Genomic DNA, 26,416 nt, shown 5'->3' on the forward strand with positions numbered 1-26,416 from the left:
TTACCTTATGTTATTTAAAGAAAATTAGTGGCTTTGCACAGACAAAACCAATGCAAAAGAATGACATGTTGGGTTCATTTTATCCAATATGTGCAGTAAGGCTTTAGCTAATGATCTTTTACTTAACTTACTAGGATTCTGTGTCACCGCAAACAGGGTAACCAAGGCATTCATTTCAACATGTCTCTGTCCCTGAACTTTAATGGAGACACCACGTTGTATCCATTCCTCTGCTCTGGTCGGGTTGAGAGCTGGGAATGGCTTTTTGTGCATACAGCATTTGGTGTATACAGCACTTGCATCCATCGCTCATCGCGGGACTACGCATAAATAATTTTGTGACAGAGGCAGCACAACCTGAACAGTATCGCTGAACCAAACCAAGCACTGTTTCTTGGAATGCCTTCTCTTGCCCCTTTCTGGCATGCAGATATATATATAAACAGACGCATTTATCAGACGCCTGTGTCTTTATTGTACAGATAGCACACTACCGATTTCTATTCAACAGATTGTTCTGTCATTGTTCTACCCATTTGTTGTTGTCTGCAAAGAAGCTGCACTTCAGAAAGTTTTATTCCAGGTGCCTATCATTGGATTGTCTGTGCTGTAAAAAAAATTACTTTTAAGTGAACATTTACATTTATGTATATTACTCTTTAATATTTATAATGGGAGATAAATTTGGGGAGTATTTTACTCTCCTGTACTTAGAAGAAATCTCTTTTCTGAAAATTAGTCTTTCTCCAAGTGGCACAGTTAGGAAAAGAAATATCCTGAAGTTAAAAAAAAAAAAAAAATCTAATAAAGTAATTCATTCAGACATTATTTCTGAGTCATGAATCTGTTGCTTCTGTAGACATCAGGACGTGTTCCCAAGAAAAGCTGCCCACTTCATCACAAATGCCCCCTTTAGTGGAAGATAGTTGTGAAATTTCTCCTCAATAGGTGGATGACTGTGGCGATGGAAAAGCCATGCTGCCCAAAGGGCTGCATGAGGAGGTTCATATTCCTCTCTCAGTCTTGTCATCTGATGGAACTTTAGAAGATGCCTCCTGCAGAAATACTTGTCCTGGCAGCCCATCCAGAGGACATTTAGCAGACCCCTCCAAATTTCCAATAACCATCTCAAAAATCTTCACTACTTTGACTGTGGAGGGCACAGGGATTACATTTCACTCCCATTACATTCAGAGCGGTGACTGTGACGTGCTCTACAGAGCTACAGCTCCTAGCCTGAGATCTCCTTCAGAGCTGAGTGCTTGGAGGATTTTGCACATTTCATACTGATGAAGACCAAACAAGTGTTGTTGGCGTGCACAGACGTGGCTCTGGAGACCACACGCGAGGTCCTCACCCTACTTCCTAGCCAAGGGATACAGAGAGAGTGCAAGCGGTGCAGCGAGGGCTGCGCACAAAGCCAGGGCATGCAGCATGTGCTGACCCCACCTGCATCCTCTCCCTGCGGGGCCTCGGCTGGCTGGGACTTACAAAGGGGAACGGCCAGAGGGGAGAATACGGGAAAGAAAGAGGGACTGAGAAAACGGTATAAAACAGACGAGCTGGCGCAGGGGAATAGCCAGATCCGGAGAAAGGCAGCCCATGCTGCCGCTGACAGTGGCGGTGTCCGGACGGGACTAGGCTCGGCGCCCCCCTCCTCCGTTTCCCCGCCCTGCCGGATCATCCCCCGCCCCGGAGTGCAGCCGTGGCCGCCCTCAGTGCATCAGGCAGCCGTGCCCGCGGGGGTCTGGGACTGGGCAGCAGCCACTGAAGGAACTGCCCGGCGGCTGCTCGCCTTTCCCGGGAGAGAGGGACGAGCCGGTGCGCACACGTGTGAATGCACAACCACACCATAAGGGCGGAAACAAACCCGAGCGAGGTGTCAACTCTGGGTGCAGCCATGCCCAGCCCGGGTCCCTCTGTCCCGCAGCTCCGGCGCTCGGGGCTGTGCCAGCGCGGGGGCTTCGGGAGCGCGTTGGTCTCCTGGGGGTTTCGCTGCTCCATCTCATATCCGAGCGCCTTACCCCACAAAAATAAAATACCGAAAAGCAAAGAATATACTAAAAGAGAAGCCGCGCGGGGCAGAGGGAGCGGTTTGCGGGACGCCGCACAAGCCCTGCGCTCCCCAGCCGCCCGCCCGTGCTGTGCCGCGCTAATTCCACAGCACCGGCGACATGAGGACCTCATACCTCCGGACAACTGCGTGAGTCATAAATACACGGCCGGGGGCTGAAAGCCGAGACTGTTTACAGCGACTTCGCTGAGGCCTCCGGCGAGTCAACCCGCCGCCCCCCGCGCAGGGGTCCCGCACCCCGCAGCGCGGCTCCCGCGGGGCACCCGCGGCCGCGGCACCTGCGGCCGGCGAGGGGCGAGGAGGGGGCGGCCTCCCCGCCGCCTCCGGCCGTCGGTCGGTCCATCAGTCCGTCCGTCCGCGGGAGCGCGGCGAGCGGCGCTGGGGAGGGACCCGGTGTTGGGTTACCCCGGCCCGGCCCCGCCGCCGCCGCGGGGCCAGGCGGGTGCCGCGGGGCTGCGCCGGCGGCCGCGCAGCCCACGGTATGTCGGGCCGGTGACTTCAGCCGGGAGATATTTGGAGGCTCCGCGGGGTCCGGTGCGGGGGGCCAGCGTGTGTTTGGGTCTGAAAGCGAATCAGCGGAGGGCGCGTCACTGCCAAAGGGCCCTATAAATCCATCTGCGGCGCCGAGTCGCCCTGGCAAAGCCCCCGCGTCCGCACGTCCGGCTCCGCGCTCCCCCCGCCCGCGGGTGCGGCGCCCCCCGCGCCTCGCCCAGCCCTGCGCCCCGCCCAGCCCCGCCGGCGTCCGGGCAGCCGGGCGCGCCCAGGCCCAGCCGGAGCGGGCGCTCCCGACACCGGCCCGGCTTTCCACCGCGCTCCCTCTTGGATCTAAGATTTCGCCGCGACGAGACCCCGCTCTGGAGGAGGAAGCCTCGCTGCTGCTGCTACCGGCTCTACAAATTCCAGCGCCGGCCTCTGATTCTCACAGCAGGCTGAGGGGGGGTGGTTTGAATTTTTTTTTTTTTTTAATATTTTTCCCCTTCCTTCCTCCGCTGGGGTGGGGTTTTTTTTCTCGAGGTTTTCTTTTTTTTCTTTTTTTTTTCCTTTTTTTTTTTCCCGCCGTTGTGTGCGTGTCCGAGCGGTGCGCGGCTCCCCGCAGTGCTGGACCAGCTGGCATTACAGGAGCGCTGATGTCTTCATCTGACTCCCCGCAGTTGTTGATGGAGTGTCTTTCTCAGATTTCCAGGCAGGGTCCCAAGCGCAACACCCAGCGCCAGCTCCCGCTGCCAGGCGGCGCTCCCCGCGGCTCGGGCCGCTCCCGCCGCTGCTGAGCGCGGCCCCGGGGCCGGAGCGGGCAGAGAGCCCCGCGGCGCCGCTCCTGCCGCGGGCACAGCACCTGCGGCGGCGGCGGGGGAGGCCGCCGGGGACTGTGCTGGCGGCTCCCCGCTGCCTCCATCCAGACCTGCGACCGCACTCCCCCTCCTCCACCCGTCTCTCCCCTTCCCCCCTCCTTTGTGCAAAGAGGGTGCCGGCGGTCGGACCCCCGACCTGCCCACATGCATCGCCCGTCCGGCCGCTCGACTCCACTGCGTTAATGTCCATCTCGGGTCCGACGAGACCAGCTCAGAGGTGAGGGCGAGGGGGAGTGCGCGGAGGGGCGGGTGGGTCGGGCGGGCGCTGTCTCCGGGGACACAGGGCTGCCCCGTAGCACCCCCCGAACACGGCGAGGTGCGAAGGCAGCGGCCGGCGGGGGAAGCGCGCACCGAGCAGCAGCCGCGCCCCGCAGCGGGACCGGGACCGCTGCGGGTCCCCCAGGCGGGGCTGCGCCTCCCAGGCCGGACACTGCCCTGTGCTGCTCCCCGGGCCAGGCCGAACCGGGCTGGGAGCAGCTGTCACCCCCGGGCAGCGGGTACGTGCCGTGGCAGACTGCAGGCAGGGCGGCCGGGGAGAGAGGAGAAGAAAGAGGGACAAGTGAAGGGAGAGAAGGAAAGGGAAAGGAGAAGGGAAGAGAAAGAGGACTGGAGAAGAAAGAGAGGAAAAAAAGAGAGAGAAAAAGAAAAAAAAAAAAAGAAGAAAGGAGAGAAAGAGAGGAAGAAAGAATGAAAGAGGAAGGGGAAAAGGGAGTTAAAAAGAAATCTTGAAGAAAAGGGAAAGGGAAACAGGAAGGAAGAAGAGGAGGAAGAAAAGAGGAAGATGATAGGGAAAGGGGAACGAATGGGAAAAAGGAAAAGGATAAGAAAAAAAGGGGACAAGTGAAGAAGAAAGAACAGGAGAGTGAAAAAAATGAAGAGGATAGAGGACTGAAAGGGGAATGAAAAGGGGAAAGAGAAGGGCGGGGAAAGAAGACAGAGGAAGGGAAAGAGAAAAAGGAAAACAAAAACAGATGAGGAGAGGGGAAGGAGAAGTGAGGGAAAGAAGGGTTTGCCTCTAGCACATCAGATCTGCACAGCCCAGCACCCCAGATCAGCACGGTCCTTCCTGGTCCAGCCCAGGAATAAGTGCCCTGACACCACTCGAGTGCTGGAAAAGCACAAGGTGACCTGCCTGCCAGCCAGCGCAGGGCCATGGTCACACTCCTACGTCCCCAGAAACAGACTCCTGGGGCTTGCCTGCCCACATGCCCCAGTACAGCTCTCTTGGGCATTGAGGGACTGGAAGCTATCCTGTTCCTCCCTCTACCACAACACTTTCTCGCTGGGGAGAGCCCATCACTTGCTCTGGAATGCTGAGCTGGTGACAGGTTGTTTCCCCTGCTCTGTCCCCAGGCCTGACCCAGGTGGACCAGTCTGATCCGGGGGTGCAAGATTGCTCAACTTTGTCTCAGGACTGCAGGATGGGGGCAGAACTGGGGGAGCACAGCAGTTGCAAGCTAACCCTGCTTCTCCTTTCTGCCAGGGGCCCGTGTTGGAAGGAGATCTAAGATGAAGTTATGGGATGTTGTGGCTGTCTGCGTGGTGCTGCTCAACACGGTCTCCACCTTGCCCCTGCCCACCGGTAAGACGCCTCCCAAGGGGTCCCCTTCAGTGGTAGAGGGACCTGAAGATGATCTCTCCCCCATCAGCCTGCTGCCTTCCTATGCTGTGCACAGTGACTGTAAGAAACATTCCCCTTTGTAGCAACTGCTGTCTGTCTTGCTAAACCTGCTTCCCTTTGTTCAGACATCAGGGTGAGGAAAGGTTCCCCACACTTTCTGCCCCTGTTTCTCTCCCGTGCAGGGTCACTGGCTTTGGTCTTGCTCCAGCAGCTCCAAACCAAGTCATTCTCCAAAGCTTGGAGATGGCAATTGCAGTGTCAATGCCCCCCCGCCCACTCCAGCTCTACCTTCCTGGTAGTCTTAAGATCCCTTTGGCTGAAAAACATGGCTTATTGTATGCAGAGGAGCCGGGAGAAGGATCATACACCTCGCAGCTCAGGCAGGGAGGGGGAAACAGGAAACTGCCTCGGCCTCCTCTCCCTGGTCAGACCTGCCAGTGCTATTATACACTACCTGTAGTGGGCGCAAGTCCTGCTGGAGGTTGGGCTCCGTGGTGCGAGGCACTGTACATGTCCTGGAGTGCTGTTGAGCTTCATTACATCCTCCTTGGATTCTGATCTCAAAATTAGTGTGTCTGCATGGGAATTTACAGAATTGTGGCTGTGGTGGGGTTAGGAGCTCGATGCAGAGCAATCCACATGAACTGTCTCACAGTAAGACAGTTTACAATCCAAATGACAGATAATAATGCCTCGCTAATAATAGGTCTCTCACAATAGCAGGTATAGGATTTTCACAGTGGTATGTGAGCATTATGCTAACTCTGGTGGTTTTTTAAAGAGAGAGTTAATGACTCACTAAGAAGTAGCAAAATACTGACATGAATACTGGAGACATTCACTTTGCAAAAGCGCGGACGCAGCTTCGAGGTTGCTTCTTTTGCCCTTGCTCAGCCCTCTCTGTTTAGCCCGTTACAAGATGCAGACAGTATCCAGTAATTGGGATACATTTCTATCTCCTTATCGGGAGGCATCTTCTTTCCCTGCGCCTGCCACAGCTCCAACGATGGGCAGCCCAGCTCTTTTTTTTTCTGGGAGCAGCCAGGCTAACACAGCATGGAGGCACCAAGCGTGGAATCGTGTGTCGTGACTTCACTTCGACCCCTCGCAAACACCCATCTTCTCTTCCACAGACACACATCTATGTCCTTCCCCATTTAGTCTTCTCTCTTTCCTTTTCTTGCTAGTGTTTCCCCCTTGCTGGAATCTTGCCTAGGCTGCCGCCTCTACATATCCCAGCCTGGGCTCCTGCTGCTCACAGACTGGCAGCCCCTGACATCCTTTCAGACCCTCCACAGGGGGAGATTGGCCAAAAGTGTTTCCTCCCAGGGCTCCAGCTTGCCAGGATCATTGGTGCTATCACATATGGTGATCTTCTTCTCCATGGTGAGCATTGTGCTGGATAAGTGCTGTCCTACAAAAGACAGTGATCAGCTTTTCTTGCCACTGCGTTCCCCTCTGCACAGGCGTGCAGCAGGGCTGGTGGCAAGAAGAGTATTAGGGGGAAATCATCATCAGTTAGTTTGTAGCTCTGGCAGAAGCTTCAGGGTGGGAGGGCCTTAATGCTCCATTTTTCCAGAGTGGTAGTATTTGTACAATGCTTTCTTTTATCTTGAAACTAATTTCTGCGTATCTGGTTCCTGGTGAGCTGGTTTCTCTGCAGCAGCTCAAGGGGACAGGCAGGAGCAGAGATCCTGCCTGTTCCTAGCATTCACAACTTCTAATTGTTGCCAGTTTTGCTTTTTCCTGTGGATTCAGTAAACAAGATACAGGAGGAAAGACAATCTGTGAGCTATGGTAGTATCAATGTACAGCCTCTTCCAGGTATCTCTGTTTTCAGGGTACAGACATAGGCTTTGCCAAGCAGAGCTGCATCACATGTTATTGACCAGGATAGTAATTTGAAAAAGGGGTTATAGTTTGGTTCCAATTTCTTAACCCTGCAGATCACAAATAGATGGGCCTGGCTACAAGGGAAAAGGAAGGAGTGCTGCTCTTTACACAGCACTCAGAAATTGAGGAAAACCCAGGGAATTCCTGTGGTTTTTGCATGGCAACAGTTTGTACAGCACCCATGCCCAAAAGTCAGAAATTCTTCTCTCCACTGTGTTGCCAAGTTGGATGAGTCAGGGGAGACCTGCAGGAAAAGGTAGCTGTAAGAGAGCAGTGAAATACTTTGATCCACTTTTATGCTGTTTTCAGTTGATTTAAAAGTGCGTGGTGTCTGGAGAGCGGTCTTCAAACAGCCTGCGAGGGTGATCCTACCTAGACACATTGCTGCCTTCCTGCTACAGCAGCACTTTGTTCAAGTCACCCTCATCACTGTCTTTGATGTATTTGTTTCTCTCCGCTTACGATTTGGTGGCATGAGCCCTTCAGCATATAAAAGGCATAGAATGATGTACACAAGAGGAGTCAATGTCTACACCATGCAGACTTCTCTCTCCACATTGAGGTTTCTCTTACAAGCACCTGGCAATGAACCACAAGCACGGAGAGTTGCTTGCAGCTCCCCGACTGTCTGCTGGTGAACCTGCCACGTACTGGTGTCTCTGCAGATACTGCTGGTCGTCTGCTTTGCTGAAGGCTTTTGCAGGAGGCAGCTCACAAAATGGTGGGAGCACCATCATCACCCATGTTGTCTCAATATGCACAGGGCAGTGTATGGGCAATGAGCAGGAGTGGATGCTTCCTGCATTCAAAGAGAGGTGCACTGTTGTTCCCTAAAACTGTCCCATGTGCAGGCTAAGGGGAACGTTTTATCCCAAGGTGTGCACTTGTCTTATTCCAAAGAGGTTGGGTCCCACACACACCACTTGGATCAGGGGTTAGTAGGATTGTGAGATCAAGTCCCTCTCCAAAGGGCAGGCCAAACAACTTTCTGGAGCACAGATCTGTTTCCCAGGGCCTTGACACCTTTTTGTGGTCTCATTTGATGGGATTGCTTTCTCTGCAAAGTGCTTCGAGGTTACCTCATCCCTTTCAGAATGGCTTGAAACCTTCCTTCGTTTCAGGCTCCAGGCAGGGTCCTAACCTCCTGGGCTGACCAGGTGTAATGTGCCGACCTTTGCTGTCTAAGGCAGTAATTAGAGATGGCAGAGGACTGCAGTTGCAGTCTTCTGCATTTTTAAGTGGGCTGGAGGCTGGAGTGGTAGTAGCCTCCATAAATGCAGTGCATTGGAGATGAATCCAGTGTTCTTAGGTGTTTTGGCTCCAATGTTCATAGGATAGCCTATTTCACAGAAAACCCAGAAAGAGTAGCTGTAGACTTTGTAATCATTTCTTTGTTTCCCTTATGCTACAATGTGCTTGAGGAAGGACACAATTAGCTTAAATACCAACTGCAAACAGAACAAATATAAAGCAAATTATTGTAAAATAAATACTAAGCAGCTTCAGAAGCATGACAGCGCAGAGGGAGCCAAACGCTCATCAGACTCATACACAGTTCCCATTTTGTAGCTGGTTGATGCTGTATGAACATAATCAACATGTATGTGAGGACTGGAGTATCCAGAGGTCCAGGATATGATACATAGTCTCTTGATCAAGGGAGCATCTTTACTGAGAGCTAGTGGTAAATATATAGAATCAAATGGCAAATCTCACCTCGGGCTTTTCCCTCCTAATAGGGAAAAGTCTCCTAATAGGAGGGAAAGGTGGGGTTTTTGCATCATAACATCTGAGTTACTCTAAGGCAACTGAATGGTCATTTGCTGTGGCAGCTCCTTTGGTATATACAAGCCACGGTATAGGTATGTTATACCTCTGTTAAAAATTCTTCATGCCTCTGCTAAGGGGTATTTAATGTTAAGTTACTGCATTTAGCTGCAACTTTAACAACTAATATGGAAAGTATCTAGAATAAACAGTAATACTGTAGGTCTCTTTAAGGCAAAAACAGAATTAAATTATGCTTCCAACTGAATGGACTTTCCTTCCCTACAATATTTATTAGGCCCATTCAATGTTATGAACTACAACTCTCATGTTCCTCTCCAGGCTTTCCTGCTCAACACACCTATGGTGTGACACATGTGCTGTAGCCTCAGACACCCAGGAGCTACAGAGGTAACCTGTCTATGCACGGTAAATCCAATGTATCGGGGTGGTATCAGCCACACTGAGCAGGTGCCACACATGTCATTTGATCTCTGCGTGTCCAGCACAGCCAGTGCATCCAGCGCAGCTGGTGCATCCAGCCAGTGTCAGGCCCGTGTCCCCAAGCCAGCATATATATAGTGAAGTTTGTTTGCATGGGGATGCCAAAGTTATCTTGGCATTTAGAAATCTCAAGCACTCAAGTTTGTCTGTTCATTGGCAAAATTCTAGAAAAAGAAAGAACAGGGTGGATCTGGTTAAATTCAGAGGCATGTAGCCCCAGAAACAAATACTGAATCGGGTACAAATATTGAATACACCAAGGTGAAGTGTATTCTGCAACTTAAGGAGGAAAGTACTGAAATGCAAGATAATATGATTTTATTCTCAGTTTGAGTTATCCTTTGTTGAAAGTTTTGTTTCTTTGATGCTTTTTAATTTAGGGACCTCAAAAATTTACCAGTGAAACTGTGGATCCATTTAGACATTATGCAGGTGTTTATTGACAGATAACATACCTGAACATGCTTTTCTTGGCCATTTTTCATAAGCCTCTTTAGTATACTTTGGAAATCCCCGTGTTGAGAGTCTGCAGATGAAGAGCTTCAAAAGCTTCCTTGAAAAGCTGAGGAACTCAGCTGTGTGAAGTATTCATCAGACTATTACTGAATTTGATGGGGGCAGCATTATTTGTCCACTAGCAGGAGATCCTCAGATTGATAGGTTGTAATGTCTCTGTAAATTCTACTGTTCCTGCATAAAGAAGTTTTAAAATATTTAAAGTTTCAGAGGCTTCAAGAAGCCATTTGGGCCATTGAGTCCCACCCCCTGCAACCTCAGATCTTCAGAGGTGGATATCTAGTGCAAATAGCCAGTCTTCATTCTCCACACACAGTATCAAGAAACTGCAGCACAAAACTTGTAGTATATAAGGCCAAACCCTACATAACTACATTTGTTGTGGATTCTCTTATTTCTGAGGTAATCAGCTAATGACAAGAAATAAAGAACGCATACAAAATAGTGCAACATAGCCATGTTTGGGATCATCAGGCATCCAAATAGGCCACTGACACATCAGTGCTACTAGAGTGGTTGACGCTGCAAAGCGGTCATTTTTCACAAAACCAGCTGTAGTTTCTGATCAAATAGTATTTGGTAAAGTGAACCAAAGGAGTGATTTCAGTGGTTCTTGGAAACTGAGTCCTGATTACAAGACGAAGAAAGAAAAAAGATCAAAAAGATTTATTTGAGATAGGTACAAATAAAACATTGAGATACAAAATATGTGTTAGAATATGTATTTTTTTTTAAAGATCAAGGACATAAATGTAATTATGTGAAGCATTTCATGTATCAGCATTCTTTCCAAGGAATAAAGCCACTTGTATGACCTAGGCTGTATGTATTGGTACAGCACTTAAACTGAAACCTGCAGGTAGATTTCTTAGAAGTCTTTGAGACATATGCAAATGCTTCAGAAATTACTGAATAGGAATAGTCTTGAAAAGGAGCAAGCACTGAAATCCATGTATTTGTTTTCCTGTTGGGATGGGCAGTGTTACAGCAGTATGCCAAAACTTCTCAGGTGGCAAGTTCTCATGTATTTAGAGGCAAACTGGTCATATCCCCTCTAACTAACAAGCTATGTGCAAACACCCGAACTACTTTTGCCCCCATCCCAATCATATAGAAGATTTCTTTGGCAAAATCAGCCATTTTTCAGGAAACTTCTGCCAGGGAGGGAGTATCCAGTGTAGCAGCTAGGAAGGAACTTGCTCTTCTGGCACTCTCCAGTGCTGTCTGGCAGGTCATGGTCCATGCTTCACAACACAAGACCTTCTGCAGCACAGTACAGAGCACCTACCCTAGAGCCAGGGACTGATTATTATAAAAATAACAAAAACATTTTCCAAACTGCAATATCAAAACCTTCTGTATTGTTCCTTTCATAAAGACATGGAAATGCAGGTAGGGAAAGGCAACAATGGAAGAACACGTGTTATTTATAGACCAGATCAAATCTGGTAGCAACGCAGATTGCCACAAGAGAAGCATCAGCCATGGTTTTACCTGGACAGCTCTGCTTTACTGACCCAGGGAAGAGACTGGAATAGAGTTCCTTCAGCATCCCTTCCTGCTGCTTTGCTACTTGTACTTGTTCCTTGAGAACACCCCTAAAATGTTTTGTAAGAGCACAGGCAGTCCAGTAAGAGTTGCTGTTACTGATTTAGGCATGCTCTTTCCATTTAGTGAACTTTAGCACTAAAGAGGGGCTGGGTTACTGATAAGGGGTTTTACTGATGTCATGTGGGGGCTGGACTCTGCACAGGGACGCTGAAGACAATTTCTTTTTACTACCATCGGTATTTTTTCCAATAAAACCTTTGTGCCATGCTTATTAGCTGGCTCCATGTGTTCTTGCTAACAGAGACAGGTTTTGGGTTCTGCTTATTCATACTCATTTGAGGATTTTGTAGGATTTGAGGCTCTCGCTTTACAAAATATTAAGCATAAACTCGGGTTTTACTGGGAAGCTGGATATTTACTCAGCATCGTATGGATTTGAAGGGGTACAAGGGGCACATACAACAGGTGTATGCCTTGCTGAGGTTTGGCTCCTGCTCAGTCACAGGCTTCAGGCAGGGCACTGCCACTTCTTCTTTTTCCCTTTTATCCTGTAACTTCTTCTGATACAGAGATGCTTGTGGGTGCTCATGTACCCACACCACCCAGTACGATAAGGCCCTAGTGCAGACAAGCTCCTGACAGCGCCTGCAGGAGCTGCCACAAAACCTCAGGAGTGACTGCTGAAAAGCCATCTGCTCTGTGGTGCCTCAGAGCTGGTGTTTCAAAGCTCTGTGTCGGGGTAAGACCACATCCTTCTGTTGTGCCTCTACTGCCTGACTGCCCAGTGAGACCCTCCTTTGCCCAGCCCAGAGAGGCCAGAGGAGGGGGTGGACAGAGGAGTGTAGCCCACCAGTGGGCAGGATCCTGTGAGCAACCCACCCTGACCGAGTGAAGAACAAGGAAATCTCATGGACAGGTCAGCTTGCAAGGCAGCTTCCTCTGCTTCACACAGTTCACCTGACCTTGTTGTCTCCCCCTGCTCCCCTGGACTTCCCACAGCTGTCAGCAATTGTGATGGTCCTATTGTATCCCCCCTTTCTTCTCTTGGTGGAAACCAGCATTTCTACCTGTGAGAAAGCAGGCAAAGAACAGAAGGGGAGGCACTGCCAAGCGTGGCAGTGCAACAATGCAAAGGACTCTGTGGATTTGTCATTATGACCAACACTTGGGAAGCGGCAGGCTCAACTAGTGAGCTGCAAACACAAAACTTGACTGCTCCATCAGGGGCAAGCACACCAGGAAGGTCGATTCTATGCCTTTTACCAGTGCCGTCTCATCGTTCCTGAGTGGCATGAGTGTCCCTGGAGTCATCCACCAGGTTACTTAGCACTCTGCCTTGATGAGAGACAAGTGACACCAGTGAGAGGCTCCATTTCTACGGGCTCTCTGAGTTGGAGAAGAGAACACAGCATGGGAGCTGGGAGTGAGGTAGTGATACAGAGCTGTATTAAACATTTAAAGATGAGCTGACCCTGCTGTGTTTGATTCTCTGTTTCCTAATGGATACAACCACCTGGTTTCCATTTCACTCTTAGCCCCACGGAGTTTCTTGCAAGGCATGAAAGCAAAGTCATGCCTCAGAGGCAGTATTTTGATTTAATTGTTTACATACTGGAAACCTTTCAGCATAACTATTTTCAACACCTGCCTTTGTTTTGATGCCTGCATATAATAGGCTTTGCAGTTTTTATGAAAAATATTTAATTTTCAATAAAATAAGTGGTTTATCCCCAGCACAGTTGGTGCTTTTTTACTTTGCAAAGCAGAGTGATCATCACATTAGTAATTTTAACCTGGCTAAGGCTGCACTTCTGCAAACAGGTTACTCTAAATTTCTCCTAAAGTATGTCCTTGTGGTGTGAGATGGAGAGATTCTGTGTTCAGATAGGCCATGTCCACTATAGTAAGTACCTGAATACAAACTGCAAAGCAAGTTAAATACAAAAATAATTATTGAATAAATGGTATACCAAAGTATTCTTCGTAAGCAACAAAAAAATGCGAATGATTCACTGCACTGTTAGAGACACACTAATTGACTACTTCCCAGTAGCAAATGGCCTAAGAGGAAATGTCTTTGTGCATATAACATTGGACAAAACTTAAAAAATAACAGGGAAGAAAGGAATTAATGAAGGTCCCAGATTAAAGTACCAGAACTGCTTTTGAAAAAGGGCCATTTGATCCGAATGCAGATCTGGATCTGAATTTTCTAAACATTGCTTACCATTGTAATGAGCTGGATTAAACCCCTGGAACTTTGAAACAGTACTTTAGAGTCTGAATGCTGTTGTTTGAACTTCTCTAATTGAAAGACTGTGCTTGAGTTAAATATCCTGGTAATTTAATTAAATGTTTAGTCTGATGTTTTGATGTGGTAGCTATACACTGCCATAAATGCATGCATAAAAGCTACAATCTAAAAGAAAAATGTTATCATATTTGTATACCTTTTTGACTTCTGTTACACCACTATAACTCAGGAGATGCAAAGTGCCCAATGATGTGGCACTGATATGATTATATTTTCTGAGATCAGTATGGAAAGCTATTCTATAAAGGATAGTTTTAAATAACTTAAAATGAGATTATGAGAGATGAAATTAATTAAAACTGAATGAGATTTTTATGAGATTTTAAAAGAAATGAAAATCCACCTATATAAATTATTATTTTATAGGATTTAAGCTTTTCTTGTATGCCATAAGAGACAGCATTGTCAGAAGAGACTGTAGTGAGTCTTTTAAATCCATAACCAGGCACCAAAATGAGTAACTGGATTCTTTTTCTCAGAAACTGAAGATCCATCTGTTCCCACTGAAATCAATTTGTGGTCAAGTACAAGCAGAGGGTTTCTTGCTCTACCATGCTGGGTTCTGCCACTGTGTGTGGGGGACTATTTGGCTTGGTAGTGAAGTCTAAGGAATAGTTGTACAAGATGTAATTGTGATCACATTTGAACAGACAGAAATAAATTTTCCATTTTTACTTAATGGAGACTGTTTTTTCGAGAATGGGAAGAGTTTGGTTTGGATATTCATTTCGACCTGTAAGTCTATCAGAACACTGTATAATTTAGTCTTCTAAAAAGCACAGGGATCAGATCCCAGTCCTGCTCTCACATGGTGTCTCTAATTAACTGGAAATGCAAAGGCAGGCTCTGGGGGGTTGTGGCAGGGAAGATGCCCAGAGGAAGTCACGTTTCCCTGCATGCCCAAAGCAGAACTCTGGCGTGGCTTTCTGCAGAGGCTAGTGGGGAGTGCCAATGGCTGTTTGGCTGCAGGATCCTGCACTCATGCATGCTGCCAGCTCTTCCTGTGCACAGGGAACAGTGACTGTGTTGGGGGTGGGCAGATCAAAACTTCAGGTTCCAGAGAGCATCAGTGAGGTGAGAATTTCAGTTTGCATTACAGAGGGATGTTCTTAACCTGGAAGGTTGGGTCAAAGCTATGATCTAACTGTGCCCTAAAGGTTCAGAAAACAAGCAAACAGCTTGCAAACAGCAAGGAAAAGATGCACATATTCTTGTGTTGATTGTTCTTATGTTTCATTTTTTATTGTTTTTTTAATTGGTATTTAAAATGAGTCTCATTTCTTCTCTTTTTGTTTGAGTCCTGAAATTCTGGACATCTGGTGCTCACCAGCTCTGTCGCCAGCATGCTCACTCTGCTAGATGTACATGTATATCAGTCTTGTGACTTTTCATTCTTTTTTATTAATTTTTCTGATCGTGAGAGAAACCCCTCACAGATCAAGAGTCCTGGTTCAGCTTGACATGGGAGACAGAGAAGGTGCCCAGAGGCAGACTGGCACATGAACTGCCATCAACACCCTGGCCCTAGAAAACAGACTCATGCTCTGGTTGCAACCAGAAGAAAAGGCTCTGCCTGCTCCTGCCTGGGTGGTCAGGTCCTTGGCACAGCACTGAAAGAGCGAGCATGGAAACAAGGTGCAGGAGAGTGAGATGAATGGAGCAGGACAGACAGGATGGCTGTAGTTCCCACAGGTACTGCTGCCTACCTCAGGCTCCTGCCAGAGGCTTGCTGGGTAGAGGTGATACAAAAACACCTGCACGTGTCCACACACAGACTGCTTCCAAGGGACTTCCCTAGGGAGCTGGACAGTCAGGAAGCAGCTTTCGGAAATGTGACATAAAACCCAAATGAAACCTCGTTACTTTGTTCCAGTCTTGTGAGTGATCATGGCACCGCAGTTTAAGTGGGGAGCTCAGCCTGTCACACTGCCCCAGTGGGGTCTGTGCGTCCTTCTCCCACAAAGTGAACAAGACACAGAGAGGCCATGTGTTCCCTGAGGAAGAATTTTACATTTCCAGGACATACGTTCCTTTCCTTTGGGAAACACCTGCCTTGCAGTGTATCATATGTATGTAACTTTTGCAAACCTGTATTGAGCACATGCTGCTCTGGGCTATCCTATCTTGTCCCCTCCCATCCTGTATTGTCCCATCTGATCCTGTACTGCCACATCCCATCCTGTCCTGTCATAGTTGACTTTTGATTTCTGAATTCTAATTCCTTCACACCCTGGAGCCTGGGACCAGGGACTACTGCTCAGAGATCTTTACTGCTCTTATTCCACACTGTCTGAGCATTTTCTTCTGGCATGTTGCACAATGTGACAGGCATCTGTCATGTGTTTGTTCTCTCAGCTTTTCCACCAGAAGGCAAGTGTTGTCAGTAAACTAGTTTGTTTTTAAAAAATGTGTGTATATAATTAAGTGTATTTGTGTGTGTATGTGTAAATGCAGCACACATACACACACATGCAAACTGAGTATCTGCTTCTCCTAGAGGTGTGAAATCCCCACAGAAAGCTCTGTCTGCTGTACACTCAAGTCAGTGCAGTCCATGTGGTATGAGAGAAGTAAAGCTGCTGTGAGACTATAAACATTTTCTAAACAATATTGCAGACAGAGGAGTAACAAAGTATTCCTCAGTGGAGTGGCTTTAATTAGTTTATGACTCCAAGGCAACCTCATGAGTACAGTGATGTTCCCTGGCCACGGAGTCTGGCCGAGCACGCCCATTGCTCCCAGCAGAACTTACCACGGTGCAGAAACCAAATAAGTGCTCAGCATGTGGTGTCTGTGGTGTTGAGAGGCCTTAGCATCCCTGGAGCACATCTAGCATATCAGCATGAGGAGGTCCTGCTGCCATCCTTCTCCACCTTCCCTTCTGTCCATTAGCCTTTTGTAGTGTTTAGTCCTTGGTCAGTGGTTATTGCTTATTCATGTATGATGTCTGGTGGTAGCTTCCTTAGCACTTAACCTCTAGTGCCTTTGTCAACCCATCACACCTGGTGTCAGTGCTGCTGTTTCCACTTGATTGCTCCAGGTCCTATTTCTGCAGGTTTTTGCAGCACTTTTTTAAAGTTGTAAGGCATCACACCCCTAGTTACTGGACAGCTGATTATCCCTACTGAGTCACGACTGGCACCTAGGCCTAGGACTAAGGCAAGTTTCCCTTCAGTCCTGGTTATCAAAGTTTCCTCCAGACACCTATGACCCACTTCTAGAGAGTGTTTGTAGTCACACTGATTACTCTGACTCACTGAGCAGCAGAAAATCGGTTGATTAAAGGGGTTGGAGTTGTTCCTAAGATAGTGCTAAATTATGGAAGCAAGTTTGGGGTACCTTGGCAGTGCAGTGTCAAGCTGCCAAAAGAGCATCACTCTCTGTTCATGACTAGTCTGGGGCTTCACAGGCAGAGGGGGTTGTTGCTTACAGAAACCTGCAAAGTCTTACTGAGTAGACCAGTAATGCAGCTACCATTGTGTTGATGTGGTGTATCCATATAACCTGTAACAACACAAGTTGTAGGTGGGCAGACACTGACAAGGACCAAGAGGTCCAGCCCATTTTCTCAAGGGGAGCTCTGTGCTCACTCTTCCCACCAGTTTCCTCTTATTACCCTTATATCACCTTTATCACCCTATCACACCTTTTCTCTCCTCTGGTGACATAATCTCCAAATACTGGGGATCACTGTAGGAGTCCTATTGATAGATTTGAATATCTGTATGGGTTAATTTGCAATCTCCTGGGCTAAAGGCAAAGTCCACCCTGGAGACAGAAAATTTGAATTCATCTTACTCATAGTGTTGGCATTCCTCCTAGTGAGTTCCCCAGGTATCTGCTGGTGTTGCAAGAAGGGATGAGCTGAACAGGATACCCAGCTCCATTAGACACAACTTGGAACACTTCTTGCATGGTTTGTGTTAGAGCCTCCGTGAGATTAGCAGGGTGAGACATGCAGCCAATGACCCCATTTTCTAGATGTGTCTAGGCCGCGATTGTTGATAGGGTTTTTCTACATGGATACACTGTTGGATTGCTTACTTGATCTACTTTTTGCCTTGCTGCTCCCACCTTCTGCAGTGTTGACACCTCATGCCTGCATTGGCAGCATAGCATGGGGTTCTTCTGTGGTGTGATTCCTCCACCTGAAATATCACGTCACTCACAGCAAAAACACTCTCCCTTGGTAGCATTAGCTCCCTTGGTGCAGCTGGAGCAGTGACCACCAGGATAGATGTCAATGCGAGCTTTTAGCGGGGACACAGTCCACCGCATGGGCCTTTCCTGCTCTTATCTGCTACAGTCCAGGGTGTGCTTGGATTGGCTTGGGCAGGACAGTGCTTGAACCCTATAGCTGTTGGATTAGTGTTTAGCCAAAGTAGACTCCTGCACCTAGCACTCTCACAGGGGTAGGTGGTATTTTTGCACCTGAATTGCAAGCAGTTTAAAAGTGATGTGCCTAGTTGGACTGTTGTCTCTTCAGAGAATCCACAGTTTTGTTTCTCCCTTCTTAGGTGAGGGACACTTATTCCCTTCTCTGCACTGGCAGTGTACCAAGCTTTAGATAAGTATGAGACTGAAGGCTGCAAAAAAGAACCTCCACGTATAGGTTGGTTTTCCCTGTGACAGGCTCCTGTCCCCTTCCTGATAGTTGACCATTGCATGAATTTCGTTTGTATGCTTCCCTTCCTGTTGTGTTTCACTCTCCATAGCCAAGGTCTCGTGTCCTACTGTTGCTACAAGGATTGGGCTGGGAACATGTGACAGAGGTGTGGGCTGGGGGAGTGTCACAATAGTGTCAGAGGGGAAAATTGAAGGTGAGAGTGGAGAATGGCACATCTAGAGCCATCTCTTCAGGGTTACATCCTTCCCTTGTTGGGTTATGAACTAAGAAACCTAGTTTCTGTATAAGAAATCTAGAAAATACCCAGTCCCAGAGCAACGAGGGCCTTCTCTGTCTCCAACTCCTCTCCGTCTGTATCTGTGCCAGGGCCAAGCTTGTACTTCAGTAATGAGGGTTATATCAGCTCCATGTCAGTCATCTCTTTTGATTGTGTAGCAACAGGCCTTCCCCTCCTTCTAGCTCACATATCACCTTGACATGGATCTTGCTCAGTAGGGCAATATTCATATGGTGTAGGCAGACCAGCCTGTTCTGCAAGAGAGCTGGGTGGTGCATCCAATGGACACATCCATCCAAGCAACCTCCCCAAGTAGGTATGGATCACAGTGGATATTTTGGTACCTGCTACAGAAACAATGACAGAGGAGTGCACTTACCACTCATGCCACAGGAACATGGGGCTGGGTGCAGGGTCCTGCCTTGTTCGGTTTCCACATAGCTGTATAGGTAGCAGCCATCTCTCCCTCATGTCTTTGGACAGACACTGATCTGTGAGATTGTTGTCTTCAGCATGGATATCTGTAAAACAAAGTATAATTCACTTTTTCCAGTTCCAAACTTTACAGTTTATGGCATCCCACTTCACCTGTGTCACCCTCCTTATGTGAAGTTACAAGATTTCCAGTCTTCATTACTTTTTTACCACTCTAAACTATTTTGCTGGATCCATCCATGAAAAACCATATGCTTCTGATCCACCAGTGTTTTGTCTTAGTGGGAGGCCTCTAGGGCGTGGGTGCTTCAGGTCCATGTTCCTCCTTACAAGCAGATGCACTCTGTTTCAGAAGGTTTTTGCACTAACTGAGTTAAGATCTGGCTGCCTCTATGTTTGGTGCTTCTACTGACAAGATGAAGGTGCACCTTTGCTAGGCAATGGGAGGCATCCTGCCTCCTCTCTCCTGCTAAGAGAGTCCATGCCACCGCTAGTGAGCTGGGTACATCAGCCTGGTCACCCAGCAGGGCTCCTGTTTTACAGTGCTCATTAGGGAAATGTGCTTCTGAGCCTTTGCCTAAGGAGCTGTTCCTACCTCAGTAGGAACCACCAGTGGTTGAGAGTGGGTGAAAGCCTTCATGGCTTAGTGAAAGTACCAACCCCTGGCCAGGTGCACTGCACTGGGTATTGCCTCTCTCAGTGTTTGCAGTTCCTGCAATATTTGTATGAGTCCTAGAGACGGACTTCCCTTGTGTGCAGGGCCAGAGTGATACTGGTCTTTTATGTGTTGGTTTGTTAGGAGTTAAGGTCAAAAAGAAGCTTCCTTGCAAAGGAAGCAAGTCCTGAAGTCTTAATTTTCAGCACAATGAATGAGGAAAAAAAAATCTCAATATTGCCAGGTAATTTAGGTGTTTAGGACACAGTCATTGCTAATGCAGATAAAGGGCACCTACAGGGGCTCCAGACAGCCTGACCCTCCATTAGTTCTCTTCACTCACTAAAGCAGATTATTTTGAGGTATTTCATCTATGGGAAGTTTAAAGATCTCGAAATGCCATTTTTTCCCAATCATGATGAAAGGATGAAATCTGGGACCATTTCAGAACACATTTGATTTCACCCTCCTTAAAGAGGTTCATTCTGCTAGTATCAAAACATTTCATTGACTTCATCATATGATTTACTTGAATAATTTATCACTGATACAATATCTATCAGGTGAAAAATTAAATAAATTAAAAAATAAATTTTCATAGAAAATGCATTAATAGCATTTACCTTGAAAATTAACATAATACTTCTATGCTGACCTATTTCTACTCAGTCTGATCAGCATCTTGTGATACAAAATACTTACATGAGACATTTTTCAAAAGCTCTGAAAATAATTATCCCCCAGTAGCAATAAAAAGCCAGGCATTCAGCCAGGAATAATATCTCAGCCTGGTACCTCAGGAAATTCCTCCTTCTGTCATGTTAACCTTATTGAAGGGTGGTTTTGGCAATACTAACTGCTGCTGGTGCGAAAAGACAACAATTAACAATTATAATCACAAAATTGCTTTAAAGAAACCTCTTCCTTTTGATGCTTTGCTGAGAAGAGCCTGTGTCACCTCTCTACAGTGGTTACATCTGCCTATTAACTAATATTCATATCATGACACGCTTTTCCTTCCCTGAGTTTCAAGAGGGCTCATTCAATATTGGAAGATGTGCTGAAGTGCCACCAAGCAACAGCAGACACCTGCAGAGATACAAACATACCTCATTTATTTTTCCCCAAATGAGCTTCCATGATAATCTAAACCATCCCAAATTCTCCCTGATGTCTGAGGGTCCTGGGCATGTGCTCTGAAGCAATGGGTAGAAAAGCTTGCATATATGTTATATTTTTAAGCCATGAATAGACAATAGCAGATTGATGTGTGACAAAGTCTTTTCTCTCTTTTCCAAACAGCTAATATGCCAGAGGATTATCCAGATCAATTTGATGAGGTAGTGGACTTTATTCAAGCCACTATTAAAAGACTGAGGAGATCACCAGATAAACAGACTCCAATTTTTTCTAGGCGGGAGAGAAACCGTCAAAACGCAGCGACAAACGTAGAGAATTCCAGCAAGAAGGGAAGGAGGAATCAAAAGGGCAAAAATCGAGGATGTGTCTTAACAGAAATACATTTAAACGTGACTGACTTGGATTTGGGATATGAAACCAAAGAAGAGCTAATTTTCCGGTATTGCAGTGGATCTTGTGATGCAGCTGAGACCACCTATGACAAAATTTTGAAAAACTTAACCAAAAAGAAAAAACTGGTCACTGACAAAGTGAGGCAAGCTTGTTGCAGACCCACAGCCTTTGATGATGACCTGTCCTTTTTGGATGATAACCTGGTTTACCACATACTGAAAAAACATTCCGCGAAAAGGTGTGGATGTGTCTGACAGCTGCTTGCCAGAGGCAGCACCATTTTTCCATTCCTACTACACTGCAAAGAGAGGGACCAAGGTTCCCAGGGAAGTGTCTACTCGGAGTGGAGAAAAAAAGGACCAAGAACACAGAATGAGGAGCCATGAGAGCCTGGGAATGGGGGGACATGAAGCAGAGTAGAAGGATGGAGACTTTTGATGTCCTATGGGGATTTAGATAAAAGCTCAGGTGGAGATGCCGATGGATGGATGGTGTGCACGCTACCTTTCCTGTTTGACTCAGTCCACCATCAGTGAGACTCAATCCATGAGGAACGTGCTTAAAAACACAACCCTGCCATACCACGCTGTGTTGTAGTTATGCCATGATATACCAGTTATACCAAGAAGCTTAGCTAAGAAGTAGGTTAGGAGTACCTTACTAATCCCCTGTGCCCTCAGCTCTACTGAAAGACACATTGTGCTGCTGCTCATTGGAGGGCAGTTCCTGAGCGCTTAGGACAACTCCTAAGCTATACTAAGATTAACCTTGTAAGTAAGATGATATTGGGCAAATATCAAAAAGACTAGGCTCAAGTTCTCACAAAGCAAAACAGTTCTGCTTACTGGCTAAGTTTGGTTATTTCCATCTCGTGTTTCTTCAAAACAAGTGCAGGATTTCATTCTTCTGCTACCTATGAAAACAAGTTGAGTTTTTAAGCACTTCTTCCTAGTATAGTAAGAGAAATAACAAGCCCAGCCTACACAAAATGCGTTTCTTTAGGTTTACAAAGGACTAAAGTCACTTGCGTAACTACGTTTCTATTTGATCATTGTGAGTGAGCAGAGACTACTTGATGCAATGCATCCCTTCAGAGACATAAATATACAGAAGATATTTATTGCGATTAAGTTATTGTTATTTATTACAGTTCAGTAAAGAGTCTCCTTATTTATTAAAGTGTCTTTCAAAGGTGCCAAAGTAGATGGCACTTGGGGATATAGAGAGACAAAGACGTTGGGAACAACGGTCCATGCTTTTGATTGAAAGTGTTAACTTGAATGCAAAAAATCACTTACTTTACCTTTTTTTTTTCCTTTAAACAAAATCTTGATTATGTTCACAAAAGGTAGTGCCGAAGCCTGCAGCCCTTCTGCCTATTCACTAATCCTTTAGAAAAATTCAGTCAAACATGTGCAGGAGCAACAATGGCTCTGGACGAGTGAGGGTTGCAGGACTTGGCTCGACATTAGCAATTTGTTAGAAAAACTAATTTTAGTCATATTTTAAATGTAGCCACATTTTTTTCTCACACTTTATGCCAACTGACCTCGTATAACTATTGACAAATGGAAAATAATCACATTTAGCCTTATAATTTCTTGTTATATTTATTTAAGCTTTTCCTTCCATATTTCCATATAGAAGAGGTTAAGTTCCTCTTACTAGTTAGCCCTGGATTTAATATAATCTGCAAGTAAACAGTTGTGTTAAATAACCAGAGTGTTTTGTATAATTTGCTGAAACATTACAGGATCGTACCCACGCAGCAGAGCAGTCCGAGTTTCCTTAGGACGAGGGAGGTGGTACAGCGAAGGTTTTCACACGTGACCGCTAATGCACGCTCTCATTCTGGAGACATTTTTCGCAAAGGAGCAGGAGTACAGGTCACCAGACATACCTGACAACCAGTGAAGCATCAACTCCCACAAAAACAACACGAAAAAAAAATTCCTACTGAAAAAGATGGTCCAACCTTTTATCTCATGCATGCAATGGCTCTCCATATTCATTTTGCCCCGGGGCCCCTCAGGGCACCACCGAGGAAGGGTCTAGAGGTCAAAAAAGTCCAGAACAGGCTTAGAAAGATGTACCAGGTATACAGCATGTAATTCATCCCTGACTTTCGCTGCTTTCCTGGGCGGATGGAAGCTGGCCCCAGAGAACCACCCGCAGGGTCTGTTCTCACACTGCCAGGGAGACTCCTTACCCTCCATGCTGCTCAGGGGTGGTGACACCACCAGCACTGGCATGATGTGGGCACTAAAATCCTGCCAAGCTGAGGGTCAGCTGCACTGCTGGGCAGCTGACGAGCGACAGCACTCAGGGGTGTGCTTTCGCTGGCCCCAGTTGCTGAAAACAAAACTTGCCCCAAAGCATTTTCTGCGCAGCTTGAAGAGGCTGCAACCAAAGCAAATCTCTATGTTAAAAATACAAAAGGGTAAAGTTTGTGATTTTTTTAAAAAAAATTTTTTTAAGGTTTTGGTTTTTTGTTTTTTTTTTTTTGTTTTTTAGGTTTTTTTTGTTTGTTTTTGTTTTGTTCTTTTTTTTTTTTTAGTTTTCAGACCTTACTGAAGACAGGAGTGTGCTTCTCTGGATTTTTTTACTTCACCTGCAATTATATGTCTCAGTCATTTGTGTTAATCAACCAAAGTTCTCTACAGACTTTATTTTTGTACAATATTCATTTTATAACTTTTTACAAAATAAAACTCATTTCTATTGTTACCTGATTGTTGCTCGTGCTTCTCCATTGTACCACTTCCAAGTTACAACATTGCCCAGTTCCTAACCTGCACAAGGCGATGCTGAGAAGCCAGCAAGTCCTCTGCAAAGTGGAGCTTTCTTATCTCGCCAGCATATTTAGTGTGGATCAGAGATGTTTGTAGCTTCTTAGCAGAATGCAACGTCATTGGGTGACTGCAATAACTGACTTGAAAATGCATGGTAAGCAGTGACAGTGATCTACTCAATGGCAGGCTTGAAGCCTGGGGTTACCCAAGCTGTCCCTTGCCCACACGGGGCTGCAGTGTCTTCATGGTGGCCTTGGCTATGCATGGCCACAGTTCCTGCACTTGGAGGACGATTTGCATTTTGCATTGCTGATACAGTCATTACACCAGTTGGACTAAATTCCATCCACTTTGGCAGTTCTTTTTCCTTCATCTTTAAACAGGAAAATAAAACTTGAGGAATTTTCTTTTCCACCACCATCACGGAAAAGATGAGGACAGGTTTTGTGGCTGTGGCCAGCAACGTTTTCTCAGCTGTTTTGTGTTAAGTGCTGCAGTTCCCATCACAGAGCCCATAAACGCATGCAGACTTACAGGTTTCAACACCGGACTCTGTACTCCTCAGACTGCTACAGAGAGGAAGAGGGAGCATCTGAGCAGCGAGCCAGAGAGCAGGAGATCAAACACGCTTAATGGGCAGCATATGGATGTCTTGGTTTCATTTGTGCTGACGGGGGCCACGCACGCAGCTCTATCCCAGCTGCTGGAGTGCAAAGCAAAGCTCGCAAGCCCTGCCTTTGAAGCACACGGTATTGAAGGCATTCCTCCTCACATGCCACCGCCTCCACCCCTTGTAGCAGAAGCCCATCAGTCCATCCACGACGAGCAAAAGCTGCACACATGAAGTGTTCGGCATGGAAATGAATTGCAGCTTCACGTTCAGAGAAGAGGGTACGCTTTCCCAAGGGTTCGAGGGAGTGTCTTTGTAAAACACAGCCGTGAGGTGCTCTGAAGTTTAATCTCCAGTCTTACAGCCCAAAACTTCTGTCTGCTCTTGCATGGATGGGGAAGCACAAAGCAATACAGAAGTATTGCTTGGCCTTACCAGAGGGTTTGAGTGGGCCACATAACAGGTGGCAGGAGCAGCATTGCTTGCATGGAGCTGTTTCACCCTCCTTCTCCAACCTTCCTGGTGAGGATAATATTGAAGAGAACAGATGGGGCTTTGCTATTGCAACTCCAGGCTCACCACTGCTGGGCTGGCACCTTCAAGCTCCTTTTCTGGTTAAAGTGAGGCTTGTGGTATTTTCCTGGCACCCCACATGCGTTAAAGCAGCTTGAAACCTTCAGCTGGCAGATTGTGTAAAAGATTTCAAAAAGGACTTAAACTTTCATTTGTTACTGCGTAGTGCCGGCACTGGGACAGACATTGTGTTGCTGCTTGAGTAGCAAGGACAGCCCTACCCTAGGTTCCTTCTGGATGGATAAGACATCTCCCAAACTCGATAATTTTTTTACAAGAGAGGATGATCCAAACACCATAATTATTTACACTTACTCAGCACAATCAGAAAGACGTTAAAAGTTTTATTACTTGACATCTTGATAAGGCTTTTTTATTTATTTTATAATTTTGTGTTGGATTTTGTTGGATTAGTTAGCACTGTGCTGCCAGACAAGAATGGCTCTTTAGAGACTTGGGACAAATTATGAATATCAGAGGAAAAAGCAGGTGTTTTAAAAGGAGGGCACATTTAGTGATGCAACTTAGAAGTCTGATCCTCAGTTAGTCCCCTTCGGCAGAAGGGATTGCAGCCATGTGCATTCCACAGGCAGTGTCACCTACAGGGCATCAAGAGAGAAACTGTCATAACAGCAGGTCCTTCTGCCATCTCTCCATCCCACAGTGGTCTGGTGCTGCTTGTCTCAGTACAAACAGGATGAAATGGGCAAAACTGCATTTGATTTTAGGTTGTTTCACCACTTCCCACAAAAGGGGAGAAAGGACAAAAGCAGCCAGTGCCTCAGACTGTACCACCACAGGAGGAAACCAGAAGCAACCTCACTCCTTGCAGTCTGGATGGCTAAACAAAAATACAGAGGAAAATATCAGGATGAAGAAAACAAATGGAGCTGACACATTGTATAAATAGGTCTTCAAATGTCATGCATGGCTGGAACAAAGATGTTTTGTTCCAAAGCAAGAGACAGCTTGAAATGGCTCAGTAATACACATTGAGAAGTTTGCTTATTTGGAACAGAGCTCTTCTAATGAAAAGGTTAATTGTGTTGCAATGGAAAAGAAAAAAGGCATAGCAGAAGCCAGTCCTGCACTCCTCACCCTAACAAAATTTCCCACTGGCTCAAAGTGAAGATTTTCTATCACAAACATCACAGGACTGAACTACTAACATTCCAATAAATTATAAAGTAGGTATATTCCCAGGTCAATTAGAATAACTAAATAAACCATATATTCTAGCAGCACTAATCCTGTTGGCTTTCAGGCAAGTTGCAGCAACATCCAGTGAGAGAAACATGGTGCTTGGCTCAGCCTGAAGCAGGGAA

The 26,416-nt window shown here is 46.6% G+C and overlaps 1 protein-coding gene across 2 annotated transcripts; it reads left to right on the forward strand.

Moving 5' to 3' along the window:
* Positions 1 to 3,094: 3,094 nt before the first annotated feature.
* GDNF (glial cell derived neurotrophic factor) lies at positions 3,095 to 23,837 on the forward strand. 2 transcript variants are annotated; one of them, XM_050329556.1, is made up of 3 exons: positions 3,095 to 3,640; positions 4,907 to 5,104; positions 20,886 to 23,837. In XM_050329556.1, exons 2-3 carry the CDS (start codon positions 4,933 to 4,935, stop codon positions 21,368 to 21,370), a joined length of 657 nt encoding a protein of 218 aa, XP_050185513.1. In that variant the 5' UTR covers positions 3,095 to 3,640; positions 4,907 to 4,932; the 3' UTR covers positions 21,371 to 23,837. The 2 variants fall into 2 exon arrangements, with proteins under 2 accessions (XP_050185513.1, XP_050185514.1); XM_050329557.1 differs by having other exon boundaries at positions 4,907 to 5,005.
* The last annotated feature ends 2,579 nt before the right edge of the window (positions 23,838 to 26,416 follow it).

Source organism: Myiozetetes cayanensis, unplaced genomic scaffold (genome assembly GCF_022539395.1).
Source record: "Myiozetetes cayanensis isolate MyiCay16 unplaced genomic scaffold, myiCay2020 scf4, whole genome shotgun sequence".
Lineage (NCBI taxonomy): Eukaryota > Metazoa > Chordata > Aves > Passeriformes > Tyrannidae > Myiozetetes > Myiozetetes cayanensis.

Bases quoted from the DNA above. Each gene is read 5' to 3' on its own strand.
- GDNF (XM_050329556.1), top strand. From the start codon at position 4,933: ATGAAGTTATGGGATGTTGTGGCTGTCTGCGTGGTGCTGCTCAACACG. The intron at 5,105-20,885 runs GTAAGAAACATT...TTTTCCAAACAG, and splicing joins CTATGCTGTGCACAGTGACT to CTAATATGCCAGAGGATTAT.